Source organism: Dasypus novemcinctus, chromosome 5 (genome assembly GCF_030445035.2).
Source record: "Dasypus novemcinctus isolate mDasNov1 chromosome 5, mDasNov1.1.hap2, whole genome shotgun sequence".
NCBI lineage: Eukaryota > Metazoa > Chordata > Mammalia > Cingulata > Dasypodidae > Dasypus > Dasypus novemcinctus.
Window position 1 is genome coordinate 153,497,484 of NC_080677.1, and position 15,900 is coordinate 153,513,383.

Sequence of the window (15,900 nt, forward strand, 5' to 3'; positions counted from 1 at the left end):
TCCCTAAGTGATCTCATCCATTCCCAGGGTCTTAAAAACCATTTGTTTGCTGACAATTCTCATCTATGTTTCTCTAGCTCGAACCTTTCCAGATGATTTTATCTACCTGACTTCTCTTCTTGGAGGTCATTAGGTATCCTGAACTTGTTGGAAAAGGAGGCCTACACTTTTTCCTTCTAAGCTTGTTCGTCTACTAGACTTCTTCACTGTCCCAGTAAACGGCACCACTATCCACCCAGTTTTCAAGTCAGAAACTTGAGTATCACCTTTGATTCCTTCTTTACCTTCAACCTCTTGTTCAATCCATCAGTAAACTCTGCATTTGTCTGTGATTAGCTCACACTGTTCCATCTTTACTGCCACTGCCCACGTCCAAGCCGCCGTTTTGTTCACTTTGGCTACTGAAATAGCCTTGTTACCATTCTCTTCATTGCCATGCTTGCCGCTCTTCCCATTTGTTTTCTACGTATCAGTCAGGATACTCTTAAAACTTAAATCAGACCATGTGACCCTTCTGTTAAAAATCCTTCCAGAGCCCTTACTGTGCTATTAAATTTTATTCGACTTTTTAAGTTACGGTAACAGCCAACAACTAGATGCATAATGAAGATTATCCCATTTTCAATCCCATCTTTTGAGTTAACCAGTGGTGAGGATCTGGTACATATCCTCCGTCAGCTTCCTTTATGGTCACTCATATAGGGCCTCTACCTACAGTCTTGCAGACTGTGCAATGGCACAATTCCATTCGATGGTGTCCCCTGTAGTTGTGCAATATGGCTGCCCAGCACCCAGACACAAATGAATGTATACTCACATTATACAAATTAGGGAAGGCTTAGCTGCTGGAAAGATGACCACATTTCTCAGGCTCCCTTATGGCTGTGGCCAGGTGACTAATCTCTGACCAATGGGATGTGAGTGGACATAACATGTGCCAGGTCCCAGAAAACTCCTATGAGAAATGATAAGCACTTTTTCACCCATCTTTATCACTTCCTCTTTCCAGATTCCTGGGCCCGAATGTTATCATGTTGGACAATGACCAGTGGCAGAAGGAACCTGGCTCCGTGACATCATGGAGCACCATACCAGCCCTGGACTGCCTTCTCGGACTTGTAGGTAAGCAAGAAAGAAAGAAATGCCTCCCTTGTTTAAGTCACTGTATTTTGAATATTCTGTCACTTATAGCTAAACCTCTTCCTTACTAATAAAGGAAAAGAAGGAAAGAGTGAATTTTTACTTTTTACTTTTTTTTCATGAAACTATAATTATACCATACACATTATTCTGAAACTTACTTTTTCATTTAATTATATATCACGGACATTGCAGATCAAACAAAGCTGGACCTCATTTTAAAACAACATATATAATTAAAATTATAAATCTATACAATTTATAATATAAATATAGGGGTTTCCTAAATTAATGCAATCATCCTCCTGGTGATGAACAGTCAAGTTGCTGCTGAGGCAAACAAATGCTTGAATAAACATCCTTTTATATTTATTTTTATATGCTTATTTCTGTAAGAAATCCTAAAAGTGATATCACTAGATCAAAGAATCTATCACTCCAATACACATTGTAAACCAATACTCTTAAAAAAGGTTGTAGCCACTTATGCTTATACCAACTATATATAAAAGTGCCAGTTTCCAGCATCCTCACCAACATTGAAAATTATCTTTTTTTTTTTTCATTTTTTGCCAACTTGTCAAACAAATGGCATCTCTACCATGCTTTCCCCCCCTTTCATCTGGTACCAGTGAAATTGAACATCTTTTCCCATGTTTATTGATCATTTGTATTTCTTCCTCTAGGAATTAATTATACCTTTTGTCTAATTCTTTTCTATTGAGTTTTTGCTCTCATTGCATTTTTTTAAATGTACACATTTTTTTTTTTAGATTTATTTATTTATTCCCCCACCCCCACCCCAGTTGTCTGTTCTCTGCGTCTATTTGCTGCATGTTCTTCTTTGTCTGCTTCTGTTGTTGTCAGCGGCACGGGAATCTGTCTTTCTTTTTGTTGCGTCATCTTGTTGTGTCAGCTCTCTGTGTTTGTGGCACCATTCTTGGGCAGGCTACACTTTCTTTCATGCAGGGTAGCTCTCCTTATGGGGTGCACTCCTTGCGCGTGGGGCTCCCCTACGCGGGGGACACCCCTGCGTGGCAGGGCACTCCTTGCGCCCATCAGCACTGCCCATGGGCCAGCTCCACACCGGTCAAGGAGGCCTGGGGTTTGAACCGCGGACCTCCCATGTGGTAGACGGACGCCCTAACCACTGGGCCAAGTCCGCTTCCCATCATTGCATTTTGAATAAAGTTCAAACCCCTTCCCATGGCTTATCAATCTCTGCAAGATATCTGCCTTGCCTACATTTCTGATCTCATCTGATATCACGTTCCCTTTCTCTCAATATGCTGCAGTCACACTGGACTCATTTCAGTTCCTGGAATACTCCAAGCTCCATTCTGCCTCAGGGCCTTCGCGCATATTGCCATGTCTTCCTGGTATGCTATTTCTCATGTACTCTTCAAATGTGGCTCCTGCTCATGCTTCAAGACTAGCTTCAACACCTGTTTAGAGACAACTTTGCTTACCGCCTTATCTATGTTTTTCCCTCCCTGTTATTCTCCAGCACTGCACTCTGTTTATTCCTTTAACAGCACTGATCATACTTGGCAATTACATGCTTGTTTGTGTGCTTGCTTACCTGTCTCCCCACTAGACCATGAGCTCCCCAAGGAAAGAGAGAAGCGATCCAATTGTTCACTAATGTCTGTGCAGTCCCAAGTATCATGCCTGGTGCATTCTAAGCTCCCAAGAATTATGTGTATAAAAACAATGCAAGAATTATTCTTCCTATTTCTTTCCTGTGGCAATTTTTCCAACCCACTTCAATCTAATTTTACCTTTAACAAAAATCAAAAACAAAACAAAAGAAATCAAATAACCCTTCAAATCACATATGTCATGAATATGGTCTCAAAAACTCAGAAGAAATTTCTATCATTGGAAAATATATCATTAGAGATTCGCTTATCGTGCAAACTATTGATAAGAAAGTATATATATACATAACTATATAAGTATATATACATATGGGGAGGAGTGAGGGGAGGAGAGGAAAGACAGGCCTGGATGGTGGGGAGACAAAAGCATACAGTAAAACTGACCTCTAGAGAATTGTTTCTATTGGAAGGAAAACTGCGTAAAAATTCTCAAGGATTCAACCTATTCTCTTCATTAGGTAACTTCTTAAGGATGTTTTCCAGATTTTAAACAAATAAATATGTTTAAAATCAACTCTTGGCAAATCACTATTGATGAGATTACAAAATAAAATAGATATCTAACGTATTTTCCTTACCATGACTGTTCATTAAATATCTCTGAATTGAGTCTTTAGTTGTCTACCTGAGAAGACAATAGAGTGAGGACAATAAACGCAGCTCTGAAAAGGGGACTAGCTCAGGTTCTGTCAAAACTGGCCAGGGCCCAATGCTTGGAGGTGACCTGGCAAAAGTATAAGGAGGTTCCCCTGAATATACAGTGATCTCTACCTCCTGGTTTATTCTGGTTATCCTATAATTAGTAATATGCCCTCTTGCGCTCTCAAATGTGTCCTGGTTAGAGGATAAATTACATAGTCTCCTTTGCTATAGCACTCTGAGATTGTCACCTTACTAAATGCCAGGCAGGGCTACCAGACCAAGCAAATGTGTTAGTGGAGGGGTGGGGCAGAGGGGAAGGTGTTCCTGAAGAAAGAACCTAATTCCCCACCCCGGTTCTTCATCCAGTTCTTTTAAACCCTCGTCTATCCTCCGCTCATTAGAAATTTAGCTGGCAATGAACTTTATACTGAATGTGTTCACTTAACACATATATGCTGTATTTTACACATTTCGATATTTGCTGACTTGTGTGACTTTGAATTTGCAACTATACTATTACAATTGTTTAACCCTTAGTTTTTTTTTAAGTCTTAAACTTTGTCCTTATTTAAAAGCCCCGATGCAACCACCAAATACCTGACTCAGCTCACAACTAGAGAGGGAGCATCAAATTTCCCAGCCCACTTAATTTGAAAGCCTGCCAAGATAGGTGAAAGACCTTATAAATATGTAAAGCAGGAAGTTCAAATTACAGTCAAGTAAATCTCTAGTGATTGATGTTCTTTTCAAAACAATTAAAAAAAAACAACAACTAATAAAAAGCCGCACATTCTGAGACCCCTTTACCAAAGGTTTCCCCCAAGTTCAGACTCCACAATGTACTTTTAGTAGTGTATTTATTTTGGATTTTTACCACTTCCTGGAGGCCAGGAGGAGGCACAGTGGGAAGATCCAAAAAAACTCAGTACCACAGCCATTTTGTTTGTAAGGCAGAGTGGTAGAATTCTGCCAGCTAGCACAGGTTTTTGAAACACAATTTTTAAGGACAAAAAAAAAAAAAAGAGAGAGTATGTCTATTGTTTTCAATTTAACCACTAAAATCGCTATTGTGTTTAATTTTTTTTTTTTTTTTTTGGCACAAATGGTAGTTAGGAGGAGTAACATTGTATGTTTCAAGGAATTAAAAAGCTCTCCGAGCTAAAACAGTCATGAATTTTGTTCAAGGATGATTGGCTCCTCTAGGTACGTTCATCAAGTCCAATCAAAAGCATTTTGATGGAAATAGTTTTCAAATGGCCATATTTCTATCTAAATGGTGCACTGACTTTTTTTTTTTTAACTGATAAACAATTTGCTTAAGAAAAAGCATTATATTCGGTCAAGACCCAAGAACCAGAAACAGGGAGTGTTTCTTGAGACGTTGGAAAGGGCATTTTCCCGAGCTAAAAGGCAGTCGTGGGTGCTATTGTTTTGCAGTGTCACTTCATAGCGAGCCTAGACTTTTGTCATTTGGGTGGCTGTGCTTTTAAAAGCCCAGTGTAAAATGGCACACACACTGCATTTTTTTCCGAGCTGCAGGAGGCGGGGGGAGCGGGGGATAGTGCAGACTGGAGGGACACTGCCCTCCTAACCAATCAGAGAACGCCTGTTTGCCATTGCAAAGTTGTTAACCCCAGAGTCTTCTGGCTGCCGCTGCCTCCTCTGCTTTGAATCGTCTGTGGATATTTTTCCGATTTTTCCCAAACGCCCACAGATCCTGGGGGAAGCCACCCCATTCAGCTACCGATCATGGAAGAAAGTATTACTTTTTATTTACCAAATATTTTAAAGATGTTTGAAGATCCATATGCTGCATGGAGGCTGTTGTTTCTAGGGACACAAGTATCCAGCCTATATTGTTACAATTATTTTTCAAGAACTGGCTTCTTCTTTGCCCACACTGATGGTAAGTTTGTAATTTTAAACATTTATGTCGTTGGATCTTTGAAGGAGCCACCGGATAAAAAGGATTTTCATTGTGTTTCTTCTCACAAAACCAATCTTTGTATATTTCTTTAGCTTTGATCTCTGCACATTCCACCTAATCTTGTCTGGTTAATTTTTACCAAAAGAAAAAAAATAGTTTTTTTTTCATTGTTAAAGCTAAATATTTATAATATAAATTATACTTTAATTACTGTGAACTACAGGGAAACTCAGATATTTCAAGATGGACTTGTTTTGTGCCAGCAGTGTTGGTAATACCAAATATGTGCATATCCTCTTTATAAAAATTATGTATTGCCTAATTTGTCCAGGATTAAATTATCAGTAGGCAAACTATGGATATAGTTTTTTTTAAAATGGCCTATTGTGGTTCTATGGATGGATTACTTGGATACAAACTACAGAAAAGCTGCCCTTGGTATAATGAAGGTGGAGACTGACATAACCAGGTTTATATTAAGTTATGGCTGTTACTAAATAGTGGATCTTTTATTTGCTGATTAGATCTAAACTTGTACTCTAACGTATTATTCCTTTGAAGCTCTTCATTAGATAGTCTTTACAGATCTTATTTTTGTCCAAAAAGGTACATGGGGGAGACATTTTGTAATTTTTGGCATTTTTCTAATTTTTTTTTTTTTCCTTTTTGCACACGGTGGGAGATCTTTTTTGTTTTGCATTGATCTGTGTTGGTGGCGCTGTAGTGCTCCTCAACAATTTATGTCAGTTTCACTAAAAGAAAAAAGGAGGAAAAAAAGAGGTGGGGCAAGATCTGATCTATTATCTTATCCCTTTATTTTCTCAAAGAAAGTTCAATTTGGTCAGAGGAAATTATTCAGTTGTACTATCTAAATGTTTTCTGTGAACTGTGGGTAAGAGCAGACTGTTATCATAACCTGCCCAAGGAATATCACCGATAGACATGCAGTTTGCAGTTGTGTTTTATCTGATCTGATTTTTAATCTCTAGATCAGAATTCTTCAATTAAAAGCATTCGTGTTACACTCTCCTTCCTTGGTAATAGTTTATAGTTTCCATATATTACAAAATCATATGTGTTACATTTCTTTTCAAGATAACAAAATGTTTGAGATTTAGTTCACTGAACATTGTAAAAGTTGAATTTTTTTAATCCTAGGAATTTCTTAAGTAACTGCCAGGCTGAGAGGTCTCTTGTAGTTTGACTTATAAAAATGCCTAATTATGTTTTATTCTGAAATGATATTTAATTGAGTTCCTGTGTAGCCTTTTTAAAAAGCAAATATTTTGGACTATAATTTTTTAGAGCATGTGTGCAACTGCTTCTGACTTCAAAAATATTAATGTTCACATATCTTACGTACAGGATTAGATCTTTTTCATCTTTGTTCTTCAGAGTTGTCTAATTAGAGAATATGGAATTTAGGCCCAAAGCCTAGCAAGAACAAAATGTATTTGGGTATGACATAGGTTTTACTGGTCTCTATAAACAATTTAGTTTTTACGATGGTAGTAGGTATATTCTTCATTCAGAAACAAAGTGGAATAGTAATTGTACTTCAAAATATATTGTTTTGCCAAATAAAATAGAAAAAAAACTGAAATAGTATTCTAGATCACTATTCCATGTGATTTAATAGATTATTTCTTGAGAAAGTAAAAATTTCAGGAGTCATTAGTAAGTTATTTTATTCCCTTCGAAATATGTAGATACTCATTTCACTATGTAGTCATTTACAATTTTGAAGACCTTAAAGGGATGTGTGAAAATATTAGTAATAGCATTTCTGATTTTTGCATCCCCTTCTCTATCTGTATAGGACCCTCTCCTTGAACTTTAAAAATAATTAGGTTTTAAGCCTGTATTTTGTTTGCACTATATTATAAAAATTTGAAAATGTTCACTGTACCATTGTTTCATTTTGTAAAATCGAAATGGCTCCATCAAGACTGGTTTTTGACATTATAGATTATTTACAGAATGAAATACTGCAGGTGTAAATATATTGTCTAACCCACTGATTATGCCAGAGAGTTTAGTTCTCTGAAGTTAATCTACCAAATAAAATATACTTTCCAATGCTTTTATTGCTAAAATATTCTCTTATTCAGAATGGTGATATTTTCCATTTAATCTGTGAAAATTATAAATGTTTATGTGATAGCTCCCTTTTTAAAAACAAACTGATGCTATGAAGTCCATATGTAGCTATGCAATGCTCTTTGTTCTCCTACATCATTGACTATTACATCATTGATTATGAAGTAACCGCTATAGTTAAATCTCCCACTTTTAAAAATCATCCACAGATATTTGTATTAAACATAGTCTTCTATATGTGACTCTTACAACACTATGTAAGTAGGAAGGTTTAAATCTATGAGGCAAAAGCAAATCACTATTTTATGTTTTCTCCATTTTTAAATTCATATTGTGTTTCATTTTTGCTCTTGATTCTTAGGAAGTTAGTTCTCTTTTTAATTGATAACATTTTTATAGACATTTAATTCATGTGCTTAGTGTGATCATGAGTAGAATTATTGGAATAAACTCCGCTTTTTATTATAGGAGAAAAACCTCTATTAAAGGTAGTATTTTGAGAACTAACTCAGTTTTCCATGGTAGCAGTTAGACTCATTGACAATATAAAATTACTATTTTTTAATTTCTAAAATGTTCCAGTCAGTAATTAAACACTTATTTCTTTCTTGCACATCATTAACAAGTAGCAAAATTGACTAAATTAAAATGTTACTTTTTTTCACCCTGCCCATCCCTGTCATGGAGGGAGGGGTTAATGAAAAGTGAAATGGTCAAAAAACAGGTTGCAGAAAGGAGAAACAATGCCAAAGACGTACAGCATCTGTAAATCAAATTCTAAATGATAAACCTCAGAAAAATGAACTTGAAATTATGGATCTTGGTCTATAACAGAAGTAAACTGAAAATTATAAATTCATACCTAATGTAATGAACCAATATATTTCCCAATTTATGAATTTGTGTTTATTAGTACTGCTAAAGATTGAGAAAAATTTTCAGGTTAAACAGACCCATTGGGAAAGAAGACCTAACAAAGGGAGGAAACATTTTCAGAGTTATTAAGATGACCTAGCATAAAATGCTGAAATTAATAGCCAGGAACAATTAAATATACTTTGGAATGAACTTTGTTAGAAAAAAGAAAAACCACTAAAATTTCCCCTTTGTAAACCAAGTCCAATACAGACTTGAAACTGTATGCCTCTCTAATCCCACCCATTTCTTGTGCAAATATGCCTCATGGTTTCTCAGACATACCTTCCATAAAACTATACAGATACAATGCTATCCTTATCACAGTTTTGCAAAGGAGGAGGAGGAAATATTAGACAAAATGGGTGCTTGTGTTATGACCTTGTTTATCTTTATAAAAAAGATATTCAAATGGAGAATCTACAGGGAAAGTAAATATAATGAATTTTTTTTGAAAAAAAAAGATGAGGGAGTGTGTTTTATACTTGATTTGTTCAACATTTTTTTTATTTGGGGGTTTGGTTGGTTGATCTGGGCTTTGCCCACTCTCTGTGATGTGTTACTCTGCTACAATGCTGAGATACAATATTAAGAAAAATGCAAAGATACTTGCTCCTATGGGGATTCTGGTTAAATATGGTTGGAAGCTCTGAAAGATACTTTATATCTAGTCTTAGGTATGCAAGGTTGTCATTGGGAAGGAAGGCCAAACACTATTTCTGGGGTAAAAAATTTTTACCATTATTTGAGCACCAAATATTCATACATTGCAGGGAGGGGAGATAATCTCATATTTTAGATATAGCACAAGTGGATTCTGTATGAATAGATGGTTACCTAATGTGTACTCCTATTGCAAAGTGATAAATAAAACATTAACTTATGTGCTTGAGAGGAGAGCCTGAGTGGAACACTCTGGTAGTAGCAGTTTGGGGCATATCTTTGTAAGCTCCATTTGGTAACTTGGGGGCTCATTTTGTACATTTTGTTCATATCATCAAGAAATAAATGTCAATGCAATTACAAATTGTAAAGATGAAGCAGGGAAATAGAATTACAGATTATATTAGTATATAAATATTTGTTTTCAATTTTAACTCTTCTGTAATAATTTCTAATGAGATATATATGCATTTGATAGAAAAAAATTTTAATAAAAACATATTTTAATTTATGAAGATATTAGACATTTAGCTAATGGTTAATTAGACCAGCACATCAGGTGTGGAGCAGGAAAGTAAGACTGATGTTATTTTTATAGAGATGAAATGGAGAAGGAACTACTCAATAAAGATGATCTATATGGAGTATGCAATGACCTCCAATGAATAAAGTAACCAAATTATTTTGTTATAGAGCCAATTCTTCGATACTGAGTAGGTCCTTACCAGCTAGACTTATATCATTTAGTTTGCTTTCATACTAACATAGAAATTGACAGCTGGTATAAACAATAGCACTTTAGTAATCAGGAAGCAAGCCAGACTCATTGCAGTAGCTCAGCAATGTTACCCATTTCCTTGGTAGGTTCCATCCTTTTGCAATGCCATCATGTCAGCAATATCCTTCTCATAGTCATAAGATGGCTGCTGCAGCTCCAAACATGATACCTTGGTGTTATAATTCAAAGGCAGGAAGAGAGGAGAGTTTCTCTTATGCATCTTTTTATAAGGGAGGACATCTTTCCCAGAAGCCCCACAGCACACTGTTTCTTGCAGCTCATTGGCCAGGTTGGTAGGACATGCTCATGCCTAAGCCAATCACTGACAAGAGATTGAAATGACCGTGATTAGTTTGACTAGGGAAGAACTCTTCCAAGGATGTTTCTCGTGTGCAAAAGAGTTATTTGCTTTGTATAAACTTTAACTGCTTTGTATAAACATTCTTGAGTGATTCAATTTACATCTGCTTTCATAGAGATCAGACTGGTCATACATGTGGCTAATTAAAAAAAAAAAAATAAGGACAAGCACTTACTCTGTTCCAGGCTCAAGGCTAAATGAACCTCCATTATCTCCTTAAACCCTCACACAAAAAATCCTTAGGAGATAGGACAATTATTATCCCCATTTAGCAGATGAGGAAACTGAGGCTTAGAGAGGTTTTTCACACCTGAGGCTTGTCCCAGGATACACAGCTAAGAAATGAAAACGCTAGATTTGGACAGTCTGAAATCAGAGCTCATGTACTTAACTACTCTTCCATACCGCCACATTAGATATTTGTGAAGCAGTATTCCATAGATTGACATATTTTAAAGGCACTGTGTGATATTGCTGCTTAAACGACTCTTCTAGTGATTTTATAAATCTAACACTCTCTTCATAAAATGAGTAATTGCCCTCCTAATTTATCAGCTGCATATATCTGAATTTTTGTATGTTAAAACTGCTTAATGTACACTTACTTGTACTACATCTCATGAACATCTTCAGCAACATCTCATGAAATTCTTTCAGAAGTTGAATTTTTGTAGGGAAAAAAATCATCAAAGACTAGAAATTCAGTGAGGCCTTGTTGAAGTGGATAAATTCATGACTCTTAGCATTAGATCCAAATAGAATACTGGATTCTATTTCAAAATTTACAAAGCCAGTTTTGTACTAAAATGCTTGGATCTCCATCAAATTTTGGACATACAGAAGTTTTCTCCTCTAGGACATTCTTGGGGGACTCGCTGTGCATGCTCTAGTGGGTGAATTTCAAACTTGAACATGCACCAGAATCACCTGGAAGGCTTGTTAAGCCGGGGCTTGCCACGTCTCACTCCCAGGGTTGCTGGTTTGGTAGGTTTGAAGCCGGGCCTGACAATCTGCAAGTGTAGCAAGTTCCCTGGTGATGCAGAGGCTGCTGGTTCAGGGACCGCCCTTTGAGAACCTTTGCTCCGGAGGATAAGATGGCACCTGCCTTCATAAATATTTTGCCCTTGAAATATGGATCACAAACTTTAAAGGATGCCATGTAATATTTGGCAAATATTTGAATAAATACGTATGGTAATATTAAATAGGGTGACCAGGGCAGTCTCAATGAAAAGATGAGAGGTGAGCAAAGATATGAAGGAGAATTCTTCTTCAGCCACAGCATTAATATATTTTAAATTTGTTTGCCAAAAATTCATGTGCGTGGTTAACCTTTTCTGAAAACGTAGCAATCCATAATTTGCAAATTATTTTTAAAAGTAGGTAAAAATAGTAGAACTTAGTTTTGCTCCCTAGTAAGTTATATCTGAAAAGCCTTCGGTAGTTGTGGTATTTTGCTGGCCTTTCTCAAGATTTTTATCCCACCAACCACTAATGGCCTACATTCATTAATAGGAGCTGGTTACAGTGAGACTGAGGAAGGAAGGCTGCCATGCCCATGGCCTATATATAGCTCTGTAACTCAGGCCACTGCCTCAACCCACTGGAAACTCGCCGTCCTCCCAGACCGAGGTACAAACCCCAGTTGAGAAACACTGTAATGTGCCACGGAGTGAAGAGGACCTTTTCCAAGGGCTTCATTGCTTCTCCACACTGTTCTTAAGTTTTGCTACATAAGAACTTTTTTACCTCAGACGGCCTTTACTCATTTTTTTTTCATGAAAGTATGAAGTCCAAGAAACCAACTGCCAACGTGAAAGAGAAAAGTATCAACAAATTCAATGCCCTTGCCTTCCCCAGAAGCCAATATAAGCTTCAAACTCTCCTTCCGTACCTCGGAGGTAATGTCAGGAAGCTGGTATGAGGGACCCTAAAGCAGGAACTGGCAGCAAGTTAGGGACTGGTGTGCTCCAGTCTCCTAGTCATTCAGTGCCTATTTACGAACACTTTGAGGGATCTAAACCCTGCCAGAATTTTACTCTCCAGTATACTTACTCATCACTACCCTCATGTGGCTACTTAAATTTAAATTGGATTTAATTAAAATTTAAATTAAAAATTCCATTCCTCAGTCACACTAGCCATATTTCAAGCATTCCATGGCCACATGTAGCTAGTGGTTACTGCATTGGATAGCACAGATTTATGGAATGCCCCTGGGTCCTTCAGACCAGGCAGGCTCAGACTTTTGCACTAGTGGTTCTTGACTCTGCTTGTACTTAGAATCACCCAGAAACTTCAAAGAAGAACACTCCTTACCCCTTCCTCTCCCCTCCCTCCTCTCCCCGCTCCAGAGATTCTGATTGAGTTGGTCTAGAGTAAGATCTGGGCATTTTAAGTGTTTTCCAAAAGCTGTCCACGGGGTTCTAACATGCAGCTAGGATTGAGAATCACTCTGTTACACAAAGCAGGTCAATGGCTACTGATGCAAGGCACTAAATCACTAAATCAAAAGTCAGGGAAGTCAGTAGATTAGTGCTGCTCCCTCACATCGCTTTCAAAAGCTATAATTTATCTCCTAGGAAGTGAGGGGGTCCAGACCTGAGGAATAGCTGGACACTCCAACCAGTTCTCCAGGGAGAAGCAATAGTTGACTGCCTAATGAACGCCCCGTTTAGCTGGAAGACTAGCCCTCCATTAACTCTTCAGCTGTAAGTTATTTTGATGCCCTTGAGAGTGTCTTGTACAAATTGTATTAAATTTACTAGTTTAAAAACTAATTCTTCTTTATATTTTTATTTAGTTTACAAATTTGTCCTATTTATAAACCTTGCGAGTTTTAGAAATCATGCTCCTTTAAATAATATTTGGTCTCTAACCTTAAACACCTCCTAGCATTTTAAGTGGTATTTATAAATTTACTGCATTCTATTTCTTTCTTGGGTACTTCGTAAATATTTTCAAGACTGTCAGTCTAACAAATCTAATAAGTTTAACTTCTAAGTACAGTGATTCTTCAGTTCTCTTAAACGTTTCAATACTATGTATAAACTTAGGAGTTTTACTTAAAAATCACAAGTCCAATAGGCTGATGTCTTACTCCATTTGGTCAAGTGTCTTTAAACAGTACATTTACTTGTACTATCAACTATGCATAGATTAACAGTAAAATATTTTTTAAAAAACATTTCTGTACTTATTCTAAAATTTTCTGGAATTAAAAGATGTTTATCTGTTAACAGTTATGTCCTACCAGACAGCTTTGGATGTTTCCTTCCGAAGAGAATTTTTTTATCTGCCTTCTCAGCTTGTTAAGCAGAGATTCTTTGAAATTAAACTAGGTCTTGTTTGAGGTGCTGATGGGATTTGCTGAGACTTATTTATATTTACTGTATCAAAAAATAATAATAAAGTACTCATAAAGCCTACTTCCCTTAGATGCGAGTCATATCTTTATTTTCATGTCAGGTTAAAATCTATAATCCCCACCAAAATGGCTACAGCAATTGACAAATTTGGATTTTGCATTTATCTTTTAGCATATATAACTTTTTTATATCTAAAACTAGAGGCCTTTGAACATAGCAGAATTCCACATTCTTTCACTTTCTCTTGTAGGACCATCAACTCTGAGTACCGAAGCTCTTTCTTGACTTTGCCTGATTGTGATTACCGTTTCCAAGGTTACTCCACTGACAAAATTTTAACTTCCAGTGTAGATCTGATCAGAACCTAACCACGCACCTTTCTATGGTAGACATTATGAAGACATTTGAAGTACACAGTGTGACTGATGTATTTTGAGTCCTTACCTCTGCCTTTTACTACCTGTATAATCTTGGGCCAATTACATAATGGCCCAGATCCTCAGTTTCCTCTCCCTTGCCGCAAAATAATATTACCTACCTCATAGGGCTGTTGTAAGAATACAATGAGTTAATGCATAGAAAATAACTGGAACAGTACTTGATACATCATAAGCACTCAATATATGCTTTAAATTCATTTTTTCATAGATGAGATCAAAATAGGCCTTACACTGTGTGATGGGAATTAAAAATATCACCATTCAGGTGTACTGATATCCACTATTAAAGAGACTCCCTGGGATAGATAGTTATCCTCTCCAGACACAGTATTAAAAGTCAGGGAGTCAGATAGCCTTTCCAAGTGTTAAATTCTCTTATCTGCTCTTTGAGTATCTACTGCATTAAAAAAAAAAAATTGTGCTGAGCCTTGTAAGGTAAATAAAATGAATAAGCCAGTGGTCCTTTTCCTCAAGGAGTTTACAGTCTAGAGGAGATAGAAATGTACCAACTCTCTTTAATATGATGAAGAATGAAATAAATGCCATGAAGGGATTAAAGGATGAAAGAGAAGCATTTGGGAATTGGGGTAAAATTCATAGAGAAGGTAGTTTTTGACCATAGCCTTGAAGGATGGGTAGACTCTGAACATGTGGGCAATGAGAGAAGACATTCCAGGAAGAGAAAACTGCTTGAGTAAGGGGGGAAGTAAGGGCATGAATTTTGGAAACACCATCTAGCAGTCCTGTAAGGGTAGTGAGTAAGCCGTGACGTGGGGAGGGGGGGCGGAGAGGGGGTAGAGACTAGAAGAGGTAGGTTTAAAACGGTGGCTTAGAACCAACACTGGAAAGACTTGGAATCCCAAGCTAAGGAATTTGGATGCCAGTCAGTGTCTGCAGCACACCAGTTTAAAGGCTGTGTATTACCTGGCCAGAAAATGGAGACGGAATAAGAATGACACTCCCTCTTTCTTACATTAACCGGTTTCCCGGTTGGCCTTGTAGAGGAAAGCTCCAATGGTAAAGCTCTCCAGCCAGGGATGTTTGGGAGAGCAAAGGGAAGTAGAAAAGGTTTGGAAACTTGGGACCATTTTCATTAAGTGTGGACACTGGGCAGCAGGGGGCAGCATGAGGGCACCTTATAGTTGAAAGAATGCATAGGGGATTTGTGTATTTAACATTTTTCACAAGTATGAGTTTTTATTTATGAGTTATTTATATTAGTGATAAATTAATATTTTCCCCAAAATAAATGGAAATTAAAAGAGAAAAGGAGAAAAATAACAGCTGCACCGTGTTAGGCTGGTCAATGGCAGAACAGTATTACTATTTATTTGAGAACATAAAAATAGCCAGTTCTTATTTATTTGCTTTTATATGAGTAGGAAATCAGTGTTTGATGTGAAAGTGTGAATTTCAAATGAAAAACACACCTTTAAATGTCCTAAAGAGCCTGCTTTTTTTTTTTTCAACCAGCAGCACAATGCTAAAGGAACTATTGAAAAAGTGAGAAAACTCTTGCAGATAACATTTCAATTAAATAATGAATTAAATTCAATTTACAGGCCTATACATACAAAAATATAGGGAATTTTAAATTTTGCCTTTTTAAGATTAGGAAAGTTTTGGAAATTTGCATTTTTTCCCCTTTCTATCTGAAATCCAAAACTATCTTTTCTAAATTATTGAATTTTTCTAGTGAAACTCACCCATTATTAATCTTTTAAAAAATTCGGATGGTTAATAATGTTAAGGGTGGGAAATTGGGAGTTTCCATGTAGATTTATTTTAGTTCTGGAACTTACCATTGTGAATGCTACATTACACTGGCCAAAAATCTCTCTCAAGTCTGCAGGGAAGATGGTGTCATACTGTTTCACACACTTCACACTTAGTGGGGGGAAACCC

The 15,900-nt window shown here is 36.8% G+C and overlaps 1 protein-coding gene across 3 annotated transcripts in view; it reads left to right on the top strand.

Moving 5' to 3' along the window:
- Positions 1-1,103: 1,103 nt before the first annotated feature.
- Positions 1,104-15,900, top strand: part of EPC1 (enhancer of polycomb homolog 1) — a 104,397-nt gene continuing 89,600 nt past the window's right edge. For 2 of the 3 annotated variants that reach the window (XM_004451660.5, XM_058297720.2), the window contains exon 1: positions 5,064-5,349. In XM_004451660.5, the coding sequence (XP_004451717.1) occupies positions 5,347-5,349 (3 nt within the window). In that variant the 5' untranslated portion in view covers positions 5,064-5,346. Of the gene's footprint in view, positions 1,123-5,063; positions 5,350-15,900 lie in introns of those variants that run through there. The other variant, XM_058297719.2, reaches the window with a different exon arrangement.